Source organism: Platalea leucorodia (genome assembly GCF_965183815.1).
Source record: "Platalea leucorodia genome assembly, chromosome: 8".
Taxonomy (NCBI): domain Eukaryota; kingdom Metazoa; phylum Chordata; class Aves; order Pelecaniformes; family Threskiornithidae; genus Platalea; species Platalea leucorodia.
In genome coordinates this window covers 29,689,171-29,708,140 of record NC_138830.1, presented here as the reverse complement: position 1 = coordinate 29,708,140, position 18,970 = coordinate 29,689,171, and the positions used below count along the sequence as shown (strand labels likewise).

Here is an 18,970-nt window from a genome sequence, read left to right as displayed (position 1 = left end):
CCAGTAGGAAAGCTATCGGTCATATGGTGCTGACGTGACCCAGGACGTGGTCTCCCACAACAGCCCGCAGCACTCTTCCTAATATTTCAGGGGCATCAATGCAGATGGAACATGAGGTCAAGGAGCTGCACGAAGAGGTCAGGATGTCCTGCTGCATCAGGGAAGATGAGCAAGAAAGCAGCAGGATGCTGACAGCAACACTGCAAGGGCAAGAACTGAGGCCTTGTGGTGCAGACAGACCAGGATGACCAGAAGCAAGACTCAAACACAGGGAGGACAGCAACTTGCAGGACAAGGCACCCTGGAGACTCATGACCTGTGGCAGCAAAACAGCAGCTCTTCCCTCACTTGGAATAATTATTAAAAAAAAAAAACAAAAAACAAAAAACAAAAAACAAAAAAACAACACAACAAACTTTTGAAAAAACGATATGAAGTCTTGGCAATAAATGGGGAGTACAAACAAGTTCCACTGGAAGATACAGCTGGACAAACTGGTCCTACTCAACACATCAAAACCAGCAGGGAGAAGAAGCAATGCATACTGGTGGAGAGGATTCTTTCTGCGGGGGACTGAGGCACCCAGCTGCCGACCTAACTCTGAGTCTTTGAAGCCTGCTGCTTGCCTAGAGCCAAGATCCAGGATGTCATGGCGAGACTGGCAAAACTCATCAAGAAAGCTCAACATGTGTCTGCAGTGCGTCCTTGCAGCAGTGACAGCAAACCTGGGTTGCATCAACAAGAGTATTGCCAGCAGATCAAGGGATGCAATTATGCCACTCTGCTGGGCCACGTGTGGAATCCTGTGTTCAGTCTCTCCACATTCAAGAGGGTCAAGGAAAAACCGGAGAGGATCCAGTGGAGGGCCATCAAAATGACTAGAGTACAGGACACACCTTGGTACATGAAGAAAGGTTGAAAGATTTGGATTTGTTCAGCCTAGAAAGGAAAAAGCTTGGTGCGAATATCATCACAGTCTTCCAATATAGAGAACATGAAGGCATTTCTTTCACAAAGATGCGTGGTGACAAGAGACAACACACTCAAGTTGCTCCAGGGGAAATTTCATCTGGATATAAGGAAGGAATTCTTCACTGTGAGAGAAATTAAACTTCGGAGTAAGTTGCCCAGAGAAGTGGTGGAATGTCCCTTGCTGGAAGTATTCTGAACTCAGCTTGAGAGGGCCCTGGATAACCTCATCTACAGCCCTGCTTTCAACAGAGGGTTAGACCACATGACCTCCAGGGATCCTTTGCAACCTGGACTTTCCCAAGATCTGATGACTCCAGAACAGCCAGGGAAGCACCTGCGTGGAGGTTTCTTTCAAATTCATCAAAATCCACACATAAACCTTTGGTACGAGCAGACTGTCATGCCAACCTCCTCTTTTACCTGGACTGTTCTCCAACAAGCTTTGTAGATTACAATGCCTGTGTCTGATGAGGAATGCAAGTAAGTGGGTTTGACTTCTTTTTCAGGCAACAAGGATGATCAAAATTCCTTTACAAACCACTGTATTTAAAAATTCAGTTAAGTTTACTGCCCACATCTCCCCCCTGCCCCATTTAAAGGCCAACCTTTCCTGCACACCTTACAACACTTGGTAGGCAACCAGTCAGCGATGCAAAGGGCTGAGCTGCTGAACACAGTGAAGTCAGCTACTTAATTGCAAACAATGAGCAACTGCTTCTATAAAAAGACAGTGCTGCCTTTTTTTTTTTTTCTTTCCTTGCCTAGGTGGGGAAAAAAAACGTTACGGTAATATTGAAAGCATAAGCAGATCCTGGAGATCTGCTTATGTGTAAAGAAGTAAAGAATGTGTAAACAAGTCTGCTTATGTGTAAAGAATGGCTTTTAAAGACCACATGACATGAGCACAAAAGCTGCCTGTTCAGCTCTGCAATAAAAAGGTATCTTTACCCACAAACCTTGACTCACCTAAATTCCTCTGCTGACTGTAGAGCAGGGGCAGGAGAGGAAATCACCTGCCGAGATTAACTTCCTTTAACTACCGCAGTCCATAAAAGGAGTAAAACCAGAAGTCAGGATTATTAGGAATGTATCAATATTACACCTACATATCACCTAAATAAAGTATTCAGAAGTGCTACATGTTTAATAATACATGCAACTTTGTTTAACAGACTGCTTTCAAAAAGCAGTTAAGACATAAAGGAGTACTTGGAAAAAGATTATACACCAATGAATGCTACAACAAAGCAAGAATGAAGGTCTGAAAGTAAAGCAGGTTCCTACAGTAAGCACGATGCTCTGCCAGTGTTCCTCAGTCTTTATATTTCAGCCCCAGGACTCCACGTGAAGCACTGCAGGCAGTCTACAACCTTACACTTACGCTTGGTTTTGAGAGATGACGGTATAACAAAGGCAACTTTTTTTTTTCCCTTTTATTTTCAAGCAAAAGCGTTAAGGATGAGAATATGAGCTTGAGACACTGTACATTTCCAGAGTGCTGCAGACTTGGTTACAGCCTCATTTTCTGTAAGAGATGTGACACTCTTCTTCTAAATCTGCATGAGATCCTTCTGAAGAGGTGTGCTTTTGCCTTCCCTAAGACTTCAATACAGAGCTTTTAGGTTGATTACATTAAAATGAGCTTAACTGGCCACTGTGTCATGAAAACTCATGGCTAACAGGAATATAGTGACCTCTTTACATACTGCTTCCAGATAAGCACCTGTAAATTTTTGATGGAAACACCATCCACATGGACTTCTCCAAGGTAAACAAGCCCAAAGCACAGTTGAGACACACACCTGAAGCACAGTAATTAAATAATATTGTAACAAATTTGTTTTAGGAGAACTTCCTCCAAAGTCTGCTCTGTCATCCACGTCCAGAAGGGAGTGTGAAAGTATGGTGAAAGAGATGGAGAAAAAGAATGAAGGGTTTTGCCCTCGATTTTACCATTGTCTGACCATGGGCAACAACTGAGCTTTTCCATTTATGAAAAAAAAAAAAAAAACACAACTGAGTGAGCTGAGAGTATTTTACGGTAATTTTAGAAAGGAAACTAGCAGTTTGGGGACTAAGGAAGACACTGGAGCGTATACGCAACCCAAGCAGCAATGGAAAAATACAGAGCCAGCAGAGTCTGTTGATCGGAAGAGAGGAATACACATAAGAAACACAACAGAACGACAGTGCAAGCACTCCCTGGATATACCACTTTCACTAGACCCAATTTCAATAGTGCCACCACAGGAAAAGAAATTCTCCAGTTTCAGCTCTCCTGTACTCAAACAAGGATTCCGATTAACTCCACTCACCAGAAGTTTAGCTTGCTCAGGCAGTGAAATTTGTTCCCTCTTTCCATCTGGATACCTTAGCATCAGCTGTGCCTTTGGTCCTAGCATAAAGGAAGTTACTACAAGTTAACAAACAACAAGGCAGCTGAATTGAGCTCTTCTGTAGATTTTAGGTGGCATGCTTTACTGCACAGCATAGCAGGGTTAAGGACTGGAGACAAATACAAGATTCCAGTCTATAAAGATATATACTTCTACCACATGTGTTTAAAATATACACATCAAACTCAGGACTCTGTCAAGAGTTAATAGTAGTGAGACTGAAAACGGTCAGTGTTCCCAGAGAAAAGCACACTGTGCTACCTCTGCCTCTGAGACCACCTCACTCTGCTGCATCCCAGCTCAGGCACCGCAGGTAGAAACAGAGACTCCGGGGACTCATTTGTACTAGCCAAAGTTGCATTACTAAAACTCAGTCCAGACCGTCAAAGCAGCCAAGCTAACTGAGCATGAGGTGGGGCTGATGTTATTCTGCTTCTCTCTACCATACTGGTAGAAGCCCTGTCATATGCATCTACATTACACCAATGCATACTTTATTCGTGGACAAGGTCTCAAACTAAGAAACAAGCTCAGTGGCTAACACAACTCTGCAGTTTGTGGCATCGCTATGCCAAAGTGGTGCTGCTGGCAAGGTGAATCGCTCAAATGTCTGGTGTCAAGGAGGGAGCAAGTCAGTAGAAAAGATTTAGCTTTTCAAAACAAGGGATACAACCATGCTTGTCAGCATATTAAGATTTTCCGGAAAAAAAAAACCAAACCAAAACACAGGTCACTATTAAAAAAAAAAAAAAGTGGCAACTTACCATTCACATCTAGGCCCTGAAACGTACTTTCAGGCTTGTCAGTTGACTCCTCCAGTATCCCTGCATCAATACAGGGCAGTACTCTGTGATTTGATGTTGTCCCAGGCTCAGTCCTTGCAGGGGGCTCAGGCTGAGGCCTCCGACTTTCCTCTTTTTTATATCCCAAGTCCTTGTGCGGAGATTTCCTCAACTTGGCAGGATTCTCCGATTCCTCCTCCTCCTCAGATCCGCAAACTGAAATAAACTCTTCGCTTCCAGAAAAAAGCTCTGACTCGGACTCCTCATCTGACCGACTCTCCTGCTTGGCCTGTGAGGAATCAAAATGCGTCTCCTGTAACGAGGCTCTGATAGCAGCTTCCAACTGGCTGTCCTCACTGGCATCAATGAGACTCTCCTGTTGAATACAGACATCACACAAATACATATAAAAATCGCTTTTAAATATGTACTGAAAATCAAGAGGACATCAGTCTTCCAAAGAGAAGCTACTAAAACTGTCAGGAACAAAGAGCATGGAAAGCTAGTCATGCTATGACTATTTAATGACTTCTCCTTGGAGTTTTGCATGGAGTAGTGTATTTTCCTTCCACACATGCACAATTCTGTGACTGCTAAATCCAAAACAAATGACGAAAGCACAAACTGCACAACAAAAGTAGTTATCATGGGAGAAGGCATTCCCTGGAGCACCATATTTTTGCATGCTCTTGCACTAACTCATTAAGTCTGTTTATACTACTGAATGGGAAATCAGTACAGCTGGATAAAGACAGGCTAGCATGTTCTTTCATGTTTTTCCAGTCCTCCTAGAGGGCCTCATACTTACTGAACGAGAGCATTTTTGGGGAGGGCTGGTAGAATGGCCATCCAGCTGTCCATGCTCACTCAAAAACCCCGTCACTTGGTCCAAGAAAGAAGTCACATCTAGCTGGTGCCACTCCACTAGTTTCTGGCCTAGGGAACAAAAGGTGTCATGAAACATAATTTCAGCAAAAGGTTGCAGCTTGGTGGTCAAACACACCAATTCACTGCTGTGCATGCACTCTGCAAGAGTCCATATTTGTGGAACTGCAGCTTCCTACAGGCTACCACCTGATAATTATGAAGCTTCCTCCTTCCACTCCCTTGAAAAGGTTTCAATCATGGACCGACATAAATAGAAACCCTGTTTATTTCTGTTCTTTCCTTTTTATCTATGGGAACGTGTGCACAGAATGGTGAATTAGGCTTCAAAATGAAAAAAAGCCAAACCACTAAGTTTATGAAGAAGCATTTCTACATTCTTGCCTGCTTTGATTCTATACCTTGGCAAACAGCATTTGTTTCCATAAGTAAAGTGGTAAGAACAGTATGCTAATTTTAGTTTCAACATTTAAAATAAAAAAAATTGTGTGGTTTAAGCCAAATAGCAAGACATCTCAGCTCTGATTACAGACACTATTACTTCAGTCCTGAGAAGCAGGAGACCAGACCATTAATATAGTTGCATTATATGATGATAAAGAAGAAATGGTGTTGGGATACAAAAGAAAAAGTAACAATTTCGAAAGAGCTGGAGGGGGAGGTAGAAGTTTCATTGTTCAGGTAAAAAAAAAAAAAGAAAACCAAGCAACAAACCCAAGCCAAAATGGTAATTTAGTAAGTCATTGCTGACCCTCACAAAGCTACTGTGCAAGGAGCGGGAAGCAGATTCATGTAATGCTTACAAATATTGTAGTTTATTCATCACATGATTTCAAGGAGCTTTTAAAAGGACACTTAAAAAAATTAATTTCAGAGTTTTACCACCAGGTGGTACTATTTTCACTTTCTAAGGAAAGTACTCCCAAGTACGATAACCAAATACACAAAATTTCATCAAGCCTTGGGAGTTGTATTCCCTTAGTTCCTCCAAAACATATTGCTGCACGTCCTCAGGGACAACAAGGTCTCTCAGAGAGCAAAACAATGTAACTGAGATTCTTCAGCTGAATGTAACACATACTGCAAAAGATGGTATTCTAGCATACAACTGCCAGTCCTTCTCACGGGATATGTAAACTGTAGGTAACCAACTGTCACTTATCTTACCTGTCCTGGGATCCAGGATGGAGACATAAGGGAAGTCTGCTAATTTATAAAACTGTATGTACCTCTGTCCTTCCTCACTGTCATGGTATACCTATAAAATACCACGTTGGAAGCAAATTACTGGGTGGAGAGGGAGCACAAACAAACTGTACCTTGAAAATGTACAAAGTTTTTCTCTATTTTACAGTATATGCTACAAATGGTATGTACAGTTCTCGGTAACTCTGACAAGCTGAAAATATGCCTCTAATGCTCCAAGTATTAGAAGCTACGTGGTAACATCTTGAATGCACAAGTGAAAGGCAGGTTATGCATTCAAATGTATATCCATGAGCTACAGCTACATCCATAAACTACATCCCCGTGAACTACTGCATCTTTTCTGCAAGTTCACCAAGAGAACTGCCACAGTGCCATTTTATTCAAAGTAGTCTGTTTTTTCACTGCTCCATCTACCAGGACACCACGTTACCCACATGGCCCCGTTTAACTTCTCACCTGCCAAAAAATGAAATGTTCCCGGATTATGTTCTTCACAGCCTCATTGCTCCAGACGTCGCGGTTGAGACACTGACAGGCAAAATCTTGCACATTCTGAATGTTTATCATGAGCCATTTGTTCTGCATCTGACCACACTCCTTGGCCTGTAACCAGACAGAAAAGCTTCATTAGATAAAACTGAAGAGCCAGGCATAACCAATGCCAGCAAATATCAGTGATGGCTTCTAACACTGTCAGATTTTTCACCAAAACCCCTTCACAGTGAGAAAGATGGACAGTGCTAGTGAAAAGGCATCCACAAAACAGAAGGCAGGGCTGAAAGACCTACTTTAAATGAGACTGATTGAATTACAGAATCACATCGATGAAGAGAGCTGCTGGATTTCAACAAGCCAAGCACAGAGTAAGAAAAGCAACTTAGGGGGGGACAAAGGGACGCTGAATAAAGTATTTGTTCGGGAAAGAGTGTAGTCAGTCACACTGATCTGACAACAGAGGAAAGACCTGCTCACTCTAAAGATAAACCTGCGGATCATCTTCTATTTAAGTAGATTGCATAATTGACAGAGGACTTGCATTAATTCAACAGGACCGCCTCTCTGTGTGTTTTCTTTTTTCTCTCCAAGTTTTCAGTTACCCTATTACTGTGCAACTGCCAAATTAGGCATCCTTTTTTGATATTCGTCATCCAGACTGCAAGTGGGGAGGGAGACAGGAAGGCGCAGGAAGAAATCTTACTGGTTTGAGTCACAAAGCTGGCATTGTCTGATTGCTTGGTTGCAAGTTAATGGTAGGAGTTTGATCAAGAATGTAATTCTGATCGCTGAACTGTCATACCTGTTGAAAAAAAGAGGGCTATATCAACAGCAGGAATGCTCTTACCACCTAGAAAGACTGGACCTAGCATATATCCCTTTCCTATTAAAAAAGAAAAAAAAGTATTTATTTATAAGTGTGTTCACCATCCTGCTGGTAATGCACTTAACAGCAAATTCAAGGAATTAGGATGTTATGGAAGATTTTGCTGGTTTGGGCAATATTTTGTTCCCCAAACCAAAATTTTTACTTTTAAAACAAATTTTAGCCAGTGCACTTTCGAATAGTCAGCCTATCCAATGGGTGACAGACAGACACAAGAATCCCACACACTTAGCTTCGCGAAGTGAAGAACCTCAGTCTACAAAATTAATCTGCATGGCCAAGTGACCTGCAGAGCCAATTTTTATTTTACTCAAAGGAAAAAAAAATGAATGCAGAAGCATGGAATAGTCCTCCTGTCCTCACGAGGGACCTCATGCTAACTACTTACCACTAATATTAGTGTCAGAATCCAGTATTTGGTCACCAGGAGAGAAAAGTGGGGCAGGTGACACCTAAGTAACTGGTAAGGGTCTTAAATATAGTCATTATGCTTTTATTTAGAAGACCTGTTTTGAGCTAACTGTGGATTTCGAGAACTAATTCTAGGAAATCAGTTTAAGACAAGGCCTAGAAGTACTGCCCAAATTTAACGGGAACAAAAATCCTTATGTTATTTGAGTTAATTGGATTGCCTTAGTCCTGTGTTCTAATGCAATCCACACTGGATTAAAAGAACAAACTGAAAAATATATAATTAGAAAGCTGGAAAGCGCATCTCACTTTTCTACACTTACTTTGTATATTTTTCAATATTAGTGAAAACCTGGCTCTACCTCTCCTCTGTCCAGCTAAGGTCCTCAAAAAGATGCAAGCAGGAAATTCCACACAGAACATTTGCAAAGATGAGTTTTCACCTGTAGAGCAGCTATAGCTTTTGAAAGTACTTTTAACTTCCTTCTAAAACCAACAAGCTTCACATTTAACATTTAAAACGACACGGTTAAATTGCTACCATCTCACACACACACACAACTCTGCTGTTACACAGCTACTGGTGTTTTTCTGAGGAGGTGGAGGTGGGTAGAAGGAGAAGAGTGTGGGAGAAACAAACACTGTGGGTTTGGAGATTATATTGGTGGGTCATTTTGGTAAGTGACAAAAGAACAAGGGACAGCTCAAGAGCTGGCTTGCATATCCCAAAAGCTATGTCTGATGGCTTTAGACTCACTGTTTCCAACATAAGCTGCCCCCCATTGCTCCTCCTCCTTCGAGGTATAAAGGCCAGCACCAGGCACTTAAAAAGCACACAGATAGGGTAAGTACAGAACAACTACTCTTTGCAAGCATCTTTGTTCAAGCTTTCAGCAATCAGCAGAGTAGGAACTTTCAAAGACAGAGGTAGTAGATCTCAGAAACAACAGGCTAGATGCAAAAAAACCCAAACCAAAACAAAACCAATCTGTCATAAGTTTACCTTTACCTTTCTACCCATTCACATTTTTCATCGCTATAGCACTTATAGCAACACTATAGAACGTACAGCAACAAACCAGCAATCTGGTTAGACAATATGCGAATGAAGTCTTGTTTTTACACTCAGTACTGAATCCTACTGGATAACCTCTAGCTCTTGCACTACTAAAAATAACGTGTTTCATCTCATTTGACTTTTCTGAACCATATATGGCTTATAAATGTTGTGATGGTTCCTCTTTGCTCAGCTTTGTTGAAATGCACTGATCCTTTAAGTCAGCAGAGAGAAACAAGGAAGTGGAGCCAGCATCTTGTGACCTTCTGGACATCTGCTAATCAAGCATGATTCAGTTTGGAAGATAGCAGGTGACAGAAAGTCAGAGCACAAGATGATCGAACGAGAAATATCCTATCTGTGCTACACTTACACTTGTTGCCTGGGCAAGGGCATACATCCTTTCATCAACCATCGATTCCTGTGCCAAAAGTGCATCTGCAGGCTATGCTTATGCAAACACCCAGTCTAGAAGCACCTTATGCAAAGATAATTGCATCATTTGAGTACAATGACTAAATTAGCTTCCAAACTATTGCTGCTTGCTACATGCATCAGCTGTAAAGCAGGGAGCAGTCAGAAAAGGTTTAACTTGTAAAATGAGGAAACTTCCTACAGACAGACTTGAAACTCTGCAACATGACATACGGTCACTTCACAGAAGTACTGAAATCCTAATGAGTGTTAAGCACAGAATTGCACGTGCCAGAACTATCTCCTCCCTAAACAAGAAATGTAAACTAAGTCAATTTGGTGTGTACCCCCCACAAATTAAATCATATCTCACATCATATGCATGAAGAGATGAACACCTGCAATTCTTGAAAGCAGTCCTTGAGATCAGAACAAAACCATGCTGTTCTTTACAAAGCATGTTTGGTGTGCAATTTATTTATTTATTATACTCCAGTGATTTATTCCTAGCAGATTCTATATTACGGAGATAACTCTGAAACTTAATACGCATTAAAGCTCAACATTAGAGTCAGGAAATGGCAGTTAGAAATCCCTTGTGCAATCTTAACTGATAACAGCCCAATCATATAAATACACAACACTACTCAAACATAGACTTTTTATTGACACTGTGTATTTAAGCTCTGAAAGTTTCTCTGAAATTTTCTAGTAGGAAAAAAAAGGCAGTTGAGGTCAACATCTCGCTGGCCCATCAGTTGTTTGCCTCTGGTTTATACAGCCCCATTCCACCAGTCACGAGGTAACTAACATCTAGTGTCTCATGTTCAAAAAGCCTGCAGGATTAAAAGAAAGTATTTTACTGATTTTCTGTATCAATTTTTTTTCACCACATTTCTGTGGTGTAATTTAGTTAATCACACACTTAACTTTACAAGTATAGTGACCATAGGTTGTTCTGTATGTGAAGCACACTGCTTTTTCATGGATCACAAGTTTAAAAGAAAAAAAATCAGTATCATTCAACACTTCAACGAAGTTAATTCTCATCTACTCCTAAAAGCTAGTATTACTGAATTAAAATGAAATGGCAACTTTTTGCACCTTACTGATAACAAAGTTTCTTTGTAATTGAAGAAAAATGAGGTTTCTTGGGGAAAACCAAAGATAACTAAATCTATTTACTGTCAAAATCAACCTTAGAGTACCCAAAGAGGAGCAACAAAAGATGAGCAACAGACACATGAAAACCTTAGTAAGACCAGATGCCACCACTCTTGCTACGTTTAAATTAAGTCATAAATCCTAAATGATTCTATGATAAGGGTACATGGCACAACACTGGCAGAATGTTCTTGCACACCCCTCCAGAGGTCAGAATACACCACACACCAATACTAGTAAGAAAACCCCACTTAGATTAGCACTAAACTACAAGAGCATCAAAATTACAGAATTTAGTCTTTGATACTTTGGAATGTGATAAACATCTCTGATTTATTATATACTTTATATATGCTTATCTAAGCATACAGAGAAGGAAGAAGTTAACAGCAGCTTGCTAGAGATGAATTTTGAGAGACTCTGGTCACTGGATTCACAAGAGGCCTGACATTGTCCCAGGCTGAAGCAGTACAGAAGTCTACAGTCATAAAAGTTAAAATGGAAGGGGTAATGATCAACAAATTGAGAAGCTGAAGATTTTTATTGTAATGAAGTTGAGGAGCATCAGTTTGAAATGAAGGATATCCCATGGGACAAGGAACTGTACAAGAACACAAAAAGGTGAATACCAATACCAGAAAGTGTACACGTCTTTAAATTTGAGTTACTGCAAAGAACAGGACAAAGTGTGTATATACCCCCCCCCCCCTTTTTTAATTTACAAGACAGTAAGAATGCAGAGACTTTAGGAAAATCAAATCTATCAATCAGTTATTTCATCCTCTGAAACTACTTTTGACTGTGGCAGATGCCACAATCAACACTGCTAAAGTCTTGATAAGCTTTCAGCAAGACATGAGGAAAGACTAGCACACATCTCAAATTCCACAGCAGAGGTCAGAGGGCACTTGCTGAGTGTATATGTTCCAGTCTGGAGCAGCACTGGCTGTTTTCGTGTGAATTCCCTTTACTATTGCCTTTAACCATGCATTCACCGGGTTCACAAACAGCTCTGAACCACAGGCCTAGTAGGGATAATCAGTTGGAGGACCTGACACAACCTTGTTTGAAGTAAACCCTGAACCACATATCACAAGGCAGGGATGCTTCAGCACCAGCTACTTCGGTCTGCTCATCTGCTTCCATTGAATCAAATTACTTGCTGAGGCAGATGCAGCTATTCTCCGTCAGCATCCTTTCAAACCTGGAATTTTGCTAGAAGGTTAAAGATACGGAGGGCATTGTCAGAACACAGGAATTAGTAACAAGCCAACTGATCCATGGTGATTTGGGAAGCATAAAAAGACAGAGGCGGCCAACAGGAGACTCAATAAAGGTACACAGCATTTCTCCAAAAATTCTCCAACAGTGCTCTAGTATTTATGCATGGCAGTAGTGGCAAATGTGAAAAGAATGTAAATAGTATTTCTGTTCAGCTCGTGGAGTCAGATCTCCAGCGCTGTTTGCAGCATCTGTATTGCACCATTTGATCATTAGTTTGCATTCTCATGAAATCATCATATAATAATAATAATAATAATCAATCTCAGCTACTTAAAGATGACCAGGTGGAAGTTCAGTAATAGCTGCAACTTCTGAAGAATATCTAGAAATTATGGACTCAAAAAATAAAGATATGTACCAATTTGCATATTCCCTCATCATTAGTTAAGTCACTGATCCATATCATAACAACTTATGACTAGGCCCACACATGCCTACAAACACAGGAAAGGTGACACCTGAAATTATTTAAAGTTAACAGTCCCCTTCTCAGGCAGACAATCTCTTGGATACTTTTTCCATCACTACCAGATGCAAAAGACAACCGCTGTGATTTTATACAAGAGCAAGACCTCTACTGAAGATAACATTGTACCTTCGTGGCAAAGCCACACTCGAGTACTTCTGCTAGCTCAGGTATCAGAAACCACTTAGCTGTGTTAACATAACTCTGCCTGAGCTTCTTGGCAGGGCTGTGCTGCAAACTACATAGCCCCTTGCAAAGTACTTGCTCACCGATCAAAAGCAATGTTACTTCAGCTTTTTCTGTATTGTGCTATACGGAGATACTTCAAGGGATGCAATTTTTCCATTTTGACCAGCCTCTTTTGTGCACTAAAGTCTTTCACCAAGTGTGATTTGCCACACTGACACTGAAACATTATCAATGTGGTCTATCATCGTTAGTTAAGTCCTTCAATAAGTCATCAACATTTCCATATGCAGTCCATCAAATATTTATCACTATATGGTCTTTTGTAACTTTCTGATCATCCGACAAATGGATCCATACATGCCAGCAGCCTAAAACAAGGCTTCCACACTGTACATGGTCATCACATAAGGAACTGCACCAAAATTTCAAGACTTACCGTTTCAAAGCTGCCTTTGTGCATCAGATCAATGGGAGGCCTGAAGAGGTCTGCTAGAGTAGTGAGTTTCTTATCTACTGCGCCTCCATTTCGTAGCTCCTGTTCCTGTCGAACTGCACAGCCCCAAGAGGAAAGGAAGCTGAATTAGACAAAATACTCACAAGATGGATTTATTATTGGCTATACGCTCATACACAAAACTTCTGCACTACAGTCATGAGGTTAGACCACACTGAACAAGATTAGCTGCTATATAAGGTAAGAAGCTCGCTTGCTCCAGCTTACTCAAGCACTGGGCATTTATTTCACTTTTAGAAAAGATAATAAATGTGAATATCAGCAGATGGGGTCATATGCCAGTACTTGAAAACAAACCAGCAAAAAAAAAAGCCATGACTCTACAAGCTAGATTGTAGCATCATGACTTTTATTTGGAATATTTCTATTCCAGTGTTTCTATTTCTTGACTGTAAGGCAATCCCACAGAAAAGAAGAAAAAAACCCAAAACAAACCCCCTTAGTTTACATGAAGAAATATCTTTGGATGTTTATATTAAATATCTATTCTTCCCACAATCAGCTTCGGATACCACTCTCTCTTTCACGTGAATGGGTTTTCAGACTTGTTTATCCCCAAGTACCACACTTTGAGCATGTTTCTTTTAGTGGTATCAATTTCATTGAGAATAATACAGAACATATTTCCTAAATAGACGTGACCATATACAATAAAGGTAAATCACAGCAATTTCTCACCTAAAAATGTAGCGATACAATGTATTTTATGGAATTAAGTCAGCTGAAATGGGCAATAGCTATCCCATAACCAAAAACTTTCCAGTAGTGAAAGGAGCTGTCAGTGGGCCATAGCACACAAACCATTTTTGAGCAGACACTGGATCCCCACAGGGAAAAAAGCATCCCTTTGGAGCAGGCCTAGAAGCCAGGAAATAATCTGGACTTTCATGGCCAGGCCCGCTTTTTCAGAGATAGCCAGACAGTGATATTCATCTATGAAGTTTTACCAAAAAGCATGATAAAGTTTCATCATAAACCCTCAAAATAGATTTAGATGTTGTGCATCTCTAAATGTCTTATAACAGACTGGAGACAATGAGAAAAAAATTAAGGGCATGATGATTCTGTAAATGGTGTATTTCATTTACACAGTGACTTTAGTACTTGATGAGGTCATTATCACTGGAAAACCCTGACCAAACCTGTCAGGGGAAAGGAAGTAATTATGGATACTTATTTTCAGTTCAGCATCCAACAGCACCTAACTACATGGGAACCTGCTCTATGGTCAGACCTCTTGAACACTCTAGCAACATCAGCGATAACTGCACAACAGCTCTAACTCAGCTGTGAAATATCTGGTGCTCTGCTGTCCAAGAATCCTATTCTAGCATACTTAATGGCTTAAGTAACAGCCAATGCTTTGTCATTTGAAGATTCTGTGTATGAACAGACAGACAGTGGTAAACAGCAATTAAATTCATGAGAACCTTGTGTGCGGCCAAGGAAGTCGTCTCAGGGCTACTCAAATCTAATTCAAGTGCCAGCATGACCACTGGCTAGCCAAGAAAAATACAGTAGACGAACTTAATTTCTACATGGGTGTTAGATTCTTCCCCCTTTTCAGTTCCCTCTAGAGCAGAAAGGTTTTTTTTTGAGAGTTATCAAGAAAATATTTGCCATACCAAAGCAGACAGAATATACTGTCTGCAGGTTTTACTTAAGTAACACAGGCAAGTGTTTGGACCAGCATCCTCACTACCTGCTTCATATGTCCATTACTCAGCACTCACCCTTCAGCCATCCCAGAGCAATAAACTAACAACCTTAACTGTACCACAAATGTGGAAGAGACATGTCAGCAAACAGTACTGACACTACAACAATGAACAGCCTAATAATGTTATTAAAAAAACAAACTTTTGCTATAAAGTAGGCAATTTAAAACCACTCAATGACTGCAAGTTGTCATAGCCTACAATGGAAACTATTTTTCATTCTTACTTGCATTAAAAAAAAAAAAAAAACACAGAACCTCTAGCTTACTGATCTGTAGACACTTACTGGTTTCTGTTTGAAAATCCCGAAAGCCATCAAATATTGAGCGTGCAGGTCTGCGTCTTTTAGGAGCTTAAAAAAAGAAAAATCAAGAATTATTTCAAAAGTATACTATCAAAAGAATTACATATTAGTACTTTCCATCACATGTGTGGGAAAACAGAATAGAAACCCATAGCATGAATGATGTGGAAGTAAGGTCATTCATTAGGAAGGGCTGGAGGAGGATGGAAACAGGTAGTTTGTAAGACCCATTTCCTAACACATCCTCCCTCCAGCAAACCTTACCCCAGAAACAAAACTTGTATCAACAACACACAAAAGTTTAAAGTTAGCCCTTTCTGATGGGCTCACCAAGGCCCATCAGTGTGTAGTGGAATTGCTGTCACAGCATCACCATGTCACAATTCCAGTCACAATTTTTACAAAAGGCCTTCCAGTAGATTGAAAACTTCAAAGGATTAAACCCCATGGGAGAACATTTTATTTATTAGGAATCACATTTGTTTTTTCCACAATGCATTTCTATTCTTTGCTAATCTCTTTCTATTCTTTGCTAATCTCTTATCCAGATCCTCTCCCAACTTCTTGGCTGGATTGGCAACAGCCACGCTCCTCCGCTGGAACCAGTATCACTATCTGCAAGGAAACCTTCAGAATACATTATTTGCAGCTGACAGAGACAGCAGCCCAGGCAGATAACTGGAATCGTACCTAAAAGTACCCCTGAAGTCCCGTGGTACAGCACAACCACTGTACTTGGGATGCAAAACAAAATTGCCTGCCAAGACTCATTCCAACTATTTATCTGCATTACTATTAGTGGAAAGCAGAACAATTTTAAGATAGAACTTTCAAAGCCTAATTGTTACAAGACATGATAAATAATAAACAAATTAAACAGAGTAATATATATACAACATATACCCACCAGAAACCTGTAATAAGAAAAATCATTTACGGTGAGAAAGCATGACCTCCAGACCGGTCACAAAACAAGTACTTCCAAAATGTTATTTGAGAGACCTTTCTGGTTTTGCACCCATAGTCCATGCAGCATCTTTCACCTTGTGCCACACAAAGGGCATAAAGAATGGTACACAGTTCTTGTTCCGTGCATTCTTCTTGTACAGAGTACGAAGGAAAGAATCAGTGTATCCCATACAGAATATCACGGAAAAAGAAAGTAAGCCTAAATGAGGAACATCCTTGTGAATAATGCCTCTCTAACTCCAGTAAATAACATCTCTCTCACCTCTAAATGCTTAGGCACAAGCGCAACCCATTAAAGCCAACTTCAGAGCAGCTTAAACTGCAGCTAAGAATAGCAACTGAAGGACCATTTCAGCAAAAGCAGCATTTCCCTTGCCAGGCTTAGCTACAGTCTGGCAGTGCTGGTGAAGATCATAGAATCATAGAATACCAGGCTGGAAGGGACCTCAAGGATCATCTGGTCCAACCTTTCTAGCACAGTCTAGACGAGACGGCCCAGCACCATGTCCAGCTCAGTCTTAAACGTGTTCAGCATAGTGGAGTCAACCACTTCCCTGGGGAGATTATTCCAATGGTTGACTGTTCTCATTGTGAAAAATTTTCCTCTCGGGTCCAATCGGAATCTCCCTGGGAGTAACTTGCACCCGTTACCCCTTCTCCTCACTATGTGACTCCTTGTAAAAAGGGAGTCTCCATCTTCTTTGTAGCTCCCCTTTAAGTACTGGTACATGGCGATGAGATCACCTCCAAGCCTCCTTTTCTCAAGGCTGAACAAACCCAGCTCTCTCAGCCTATCCTCATAGAGCAGGCTTCCCAGACCCTTGATCATCTTGGTGGCCCTCCTCTGGACCCCTTCCAGCCTGTCCACGCCTTTTTTGTATAACGGGGACCAGAATGGTACACAGTATTCCAGGTGTGGCCTGACAAGCACTGAGTAGAGAGGGATAATGACTTCTTTATCTCTGCTGGTGATGCCCTTTTTGATGCAACCCAGCATCCTATTGGCCTTCTTGGCCGCAGCAGCGCACTGTTCACTCATGTTGAGATTCCTGTCCACCAGGACCCCCAGGTCCCTCTCCACGGAGCTGCTTTCCAGCCAGGTGGATCCCAGTCTGAGCTGCACTCCTGGATTATGTCTTCCCAGGTGCAAGACCTTACACTTGTCTTTGTTAAACTTCATAAGGTTCTTGTTAGCCCACTCTTCCAGCCTATCCAGATCTTCCTGCAGGGTGGCTCTCCCTTCCAGAGTGTCTACTTCCCCACTCAATTTGGTGTTATCTGCGAACTTCATCAGGCTACACTTGATCCCATTATCCAGATTGCTTATGAAGATATTGAATAGCGTTGGGCCCAATATCCCTGGGGGATCCAGGATGTTCACACAAGATGTTCACACCACTCCAGGTAGATATTTTTGTGATATCCCTTGTACTGCAAGATGGGATCTATGTATCCGGCAGAGCACAAATAGACAGGGTCATCTCTTCAACTGGAAGAAAACCTAAGCTCATACGACCACCTCAATATGACACTGTTAAAAGCAGAAACTGGCAAGTCTCCTGCTTTGAGGTTAGTGCTGAAAAGACCAAGTGAAGTATCTCTCTGGTTTCAGCTAGCTTGTCAGGCTGCTTTGTGTTAAACAGAAGTGGCATTAGTGAGCATATAAGCACGGGTGGACCAGACAGTGCCAGGAGGCTATCGCTGATCCACAGATCGCCTCAGGAGGGCAGTCAGTGACAGGGCATCTGAGATAGTGTGTGTGATGGGTGGGCAGAACAGGACCAAGCACTAGGGTCAGCAGATCTTACTCCCGCACTTCTTCAATTCTTGAACCCACAGGAGTCTACAGATCTTTGTCAAAAACTCTGTTGGGCCACAAAGAAATCAAGAGCAACAAGCTGGCGCAGTGTCTTTGGAGAGCCCTCAGCAGGACCTCTTCCTCTGGAACCAGCTTGTGCATCCTGGCTAAAGACCTCTCTGATGTTGAAAAACAGGATCAACAGAAAACCAGTTCCAGCGTAAACCTGAAGTTTAGGCTCCTTCTCCTTTCTAGCACAGGAACTAAACAACAGAAAAGCACATTTCCTATGGGTATGAGACCACTTTAAAGATGAGCACTTGCATGCCCTTCCTCGATAAAAAGGGGAAGACACTGAATTCACGTGACATGGCAAAAGCCATACATACAGCTAAAAACAGCCTAGTCAACGTAAGAAGGGCAGAGCCTCACAAGGCTAGAGGAAGTAACAGTAAAAAGAGAGAGCCTTAGATCTCCAAACAGACATGGACACTAAACAAAAGGAGAGGATAACACACCAGGTAATCCAGTCCTGCTACAGAAGTTCCACCCCTGTGCTGCTGTAAAAGAACCACTACAGCAGAGGTTTGAGATTGAGGTTTTGAGATTCAGAATATTACTGTATTACATGAGTACGAAACAGTGTTCTAGAAAAGCACCCAACAGAAAACAGTATTTCCATCATCTCTTTCCTTAGAGAAAAAAAATGTTTCAAAAGTAAAAGTAATAAAGAGCTTCAGAAAACAAACAAGAAAACTAGCTGCATGGTGCAGTTTAAAGAGCAAATTAAAGTCCTAAATGAGAAATGGACAAAATGATGAATAATCATACAGTTCAGCCCTTTCTGATCTATCATCTACCTGAGAAGCACGCATTTGTCCTCTTCATTTTCACTCATCAGTCAAAGCTCAAGCTTTTATCCTACCACCCTGAACACTTTCACAGCAGTATCACGTGGTTCTGAACCTCCAGAACGCAGATGTATACTTATCATAGCTAATTGGCTGTTGCCTCACAAAGTCTCATGAAACGGGAGTTAGCAAATTAGTGCCACTGG

At 41.2% G+C, this 18,970-nt stretch overlaps 1 protein-coding gene across 1 annotated transcript in view; it reads right to left on the bottom strand.

Moving 5' to 3' along the window:
* UBXN7 (UBX domain protein 7) overlaps nt 1-18,970 on the bottom strand; it is a 29,268-nt gene that overhangs the window by 4,507 nt on the left and 5,791 nt on the right. Inside the window, exons 4-10 of the mRNA XM_082320067.1 lie at nt 15,129-15,194; nt 13,047-13,159; nt 6,701-6,847; nt 6,203-6,293; nt 4,959-5,086; nt 4,133-4,526; nt 3,288-3,367 (exon numbers count right to left, since the gene is read on the bottom strand). Coding sequence (XP_082176193.1) covers nt 3,288-3,367; nt 4,133-4,526; nt 4,959-5,086; nt 6,203-6,293; nt 6,701-6,847; nt 13,047-13,159; nt 15,129-15,194 — 1,019 coding nt within the window. The remainder of the gene's footprint in view (nt 1-3,287; nt 3,368-4,132; nt 4,527-4,958; nt 5,087-6,202; nt 6,294-6,700; nt 6,848-13,046; nt 13,160-15,128; nt 15,195-18,970) is intronic.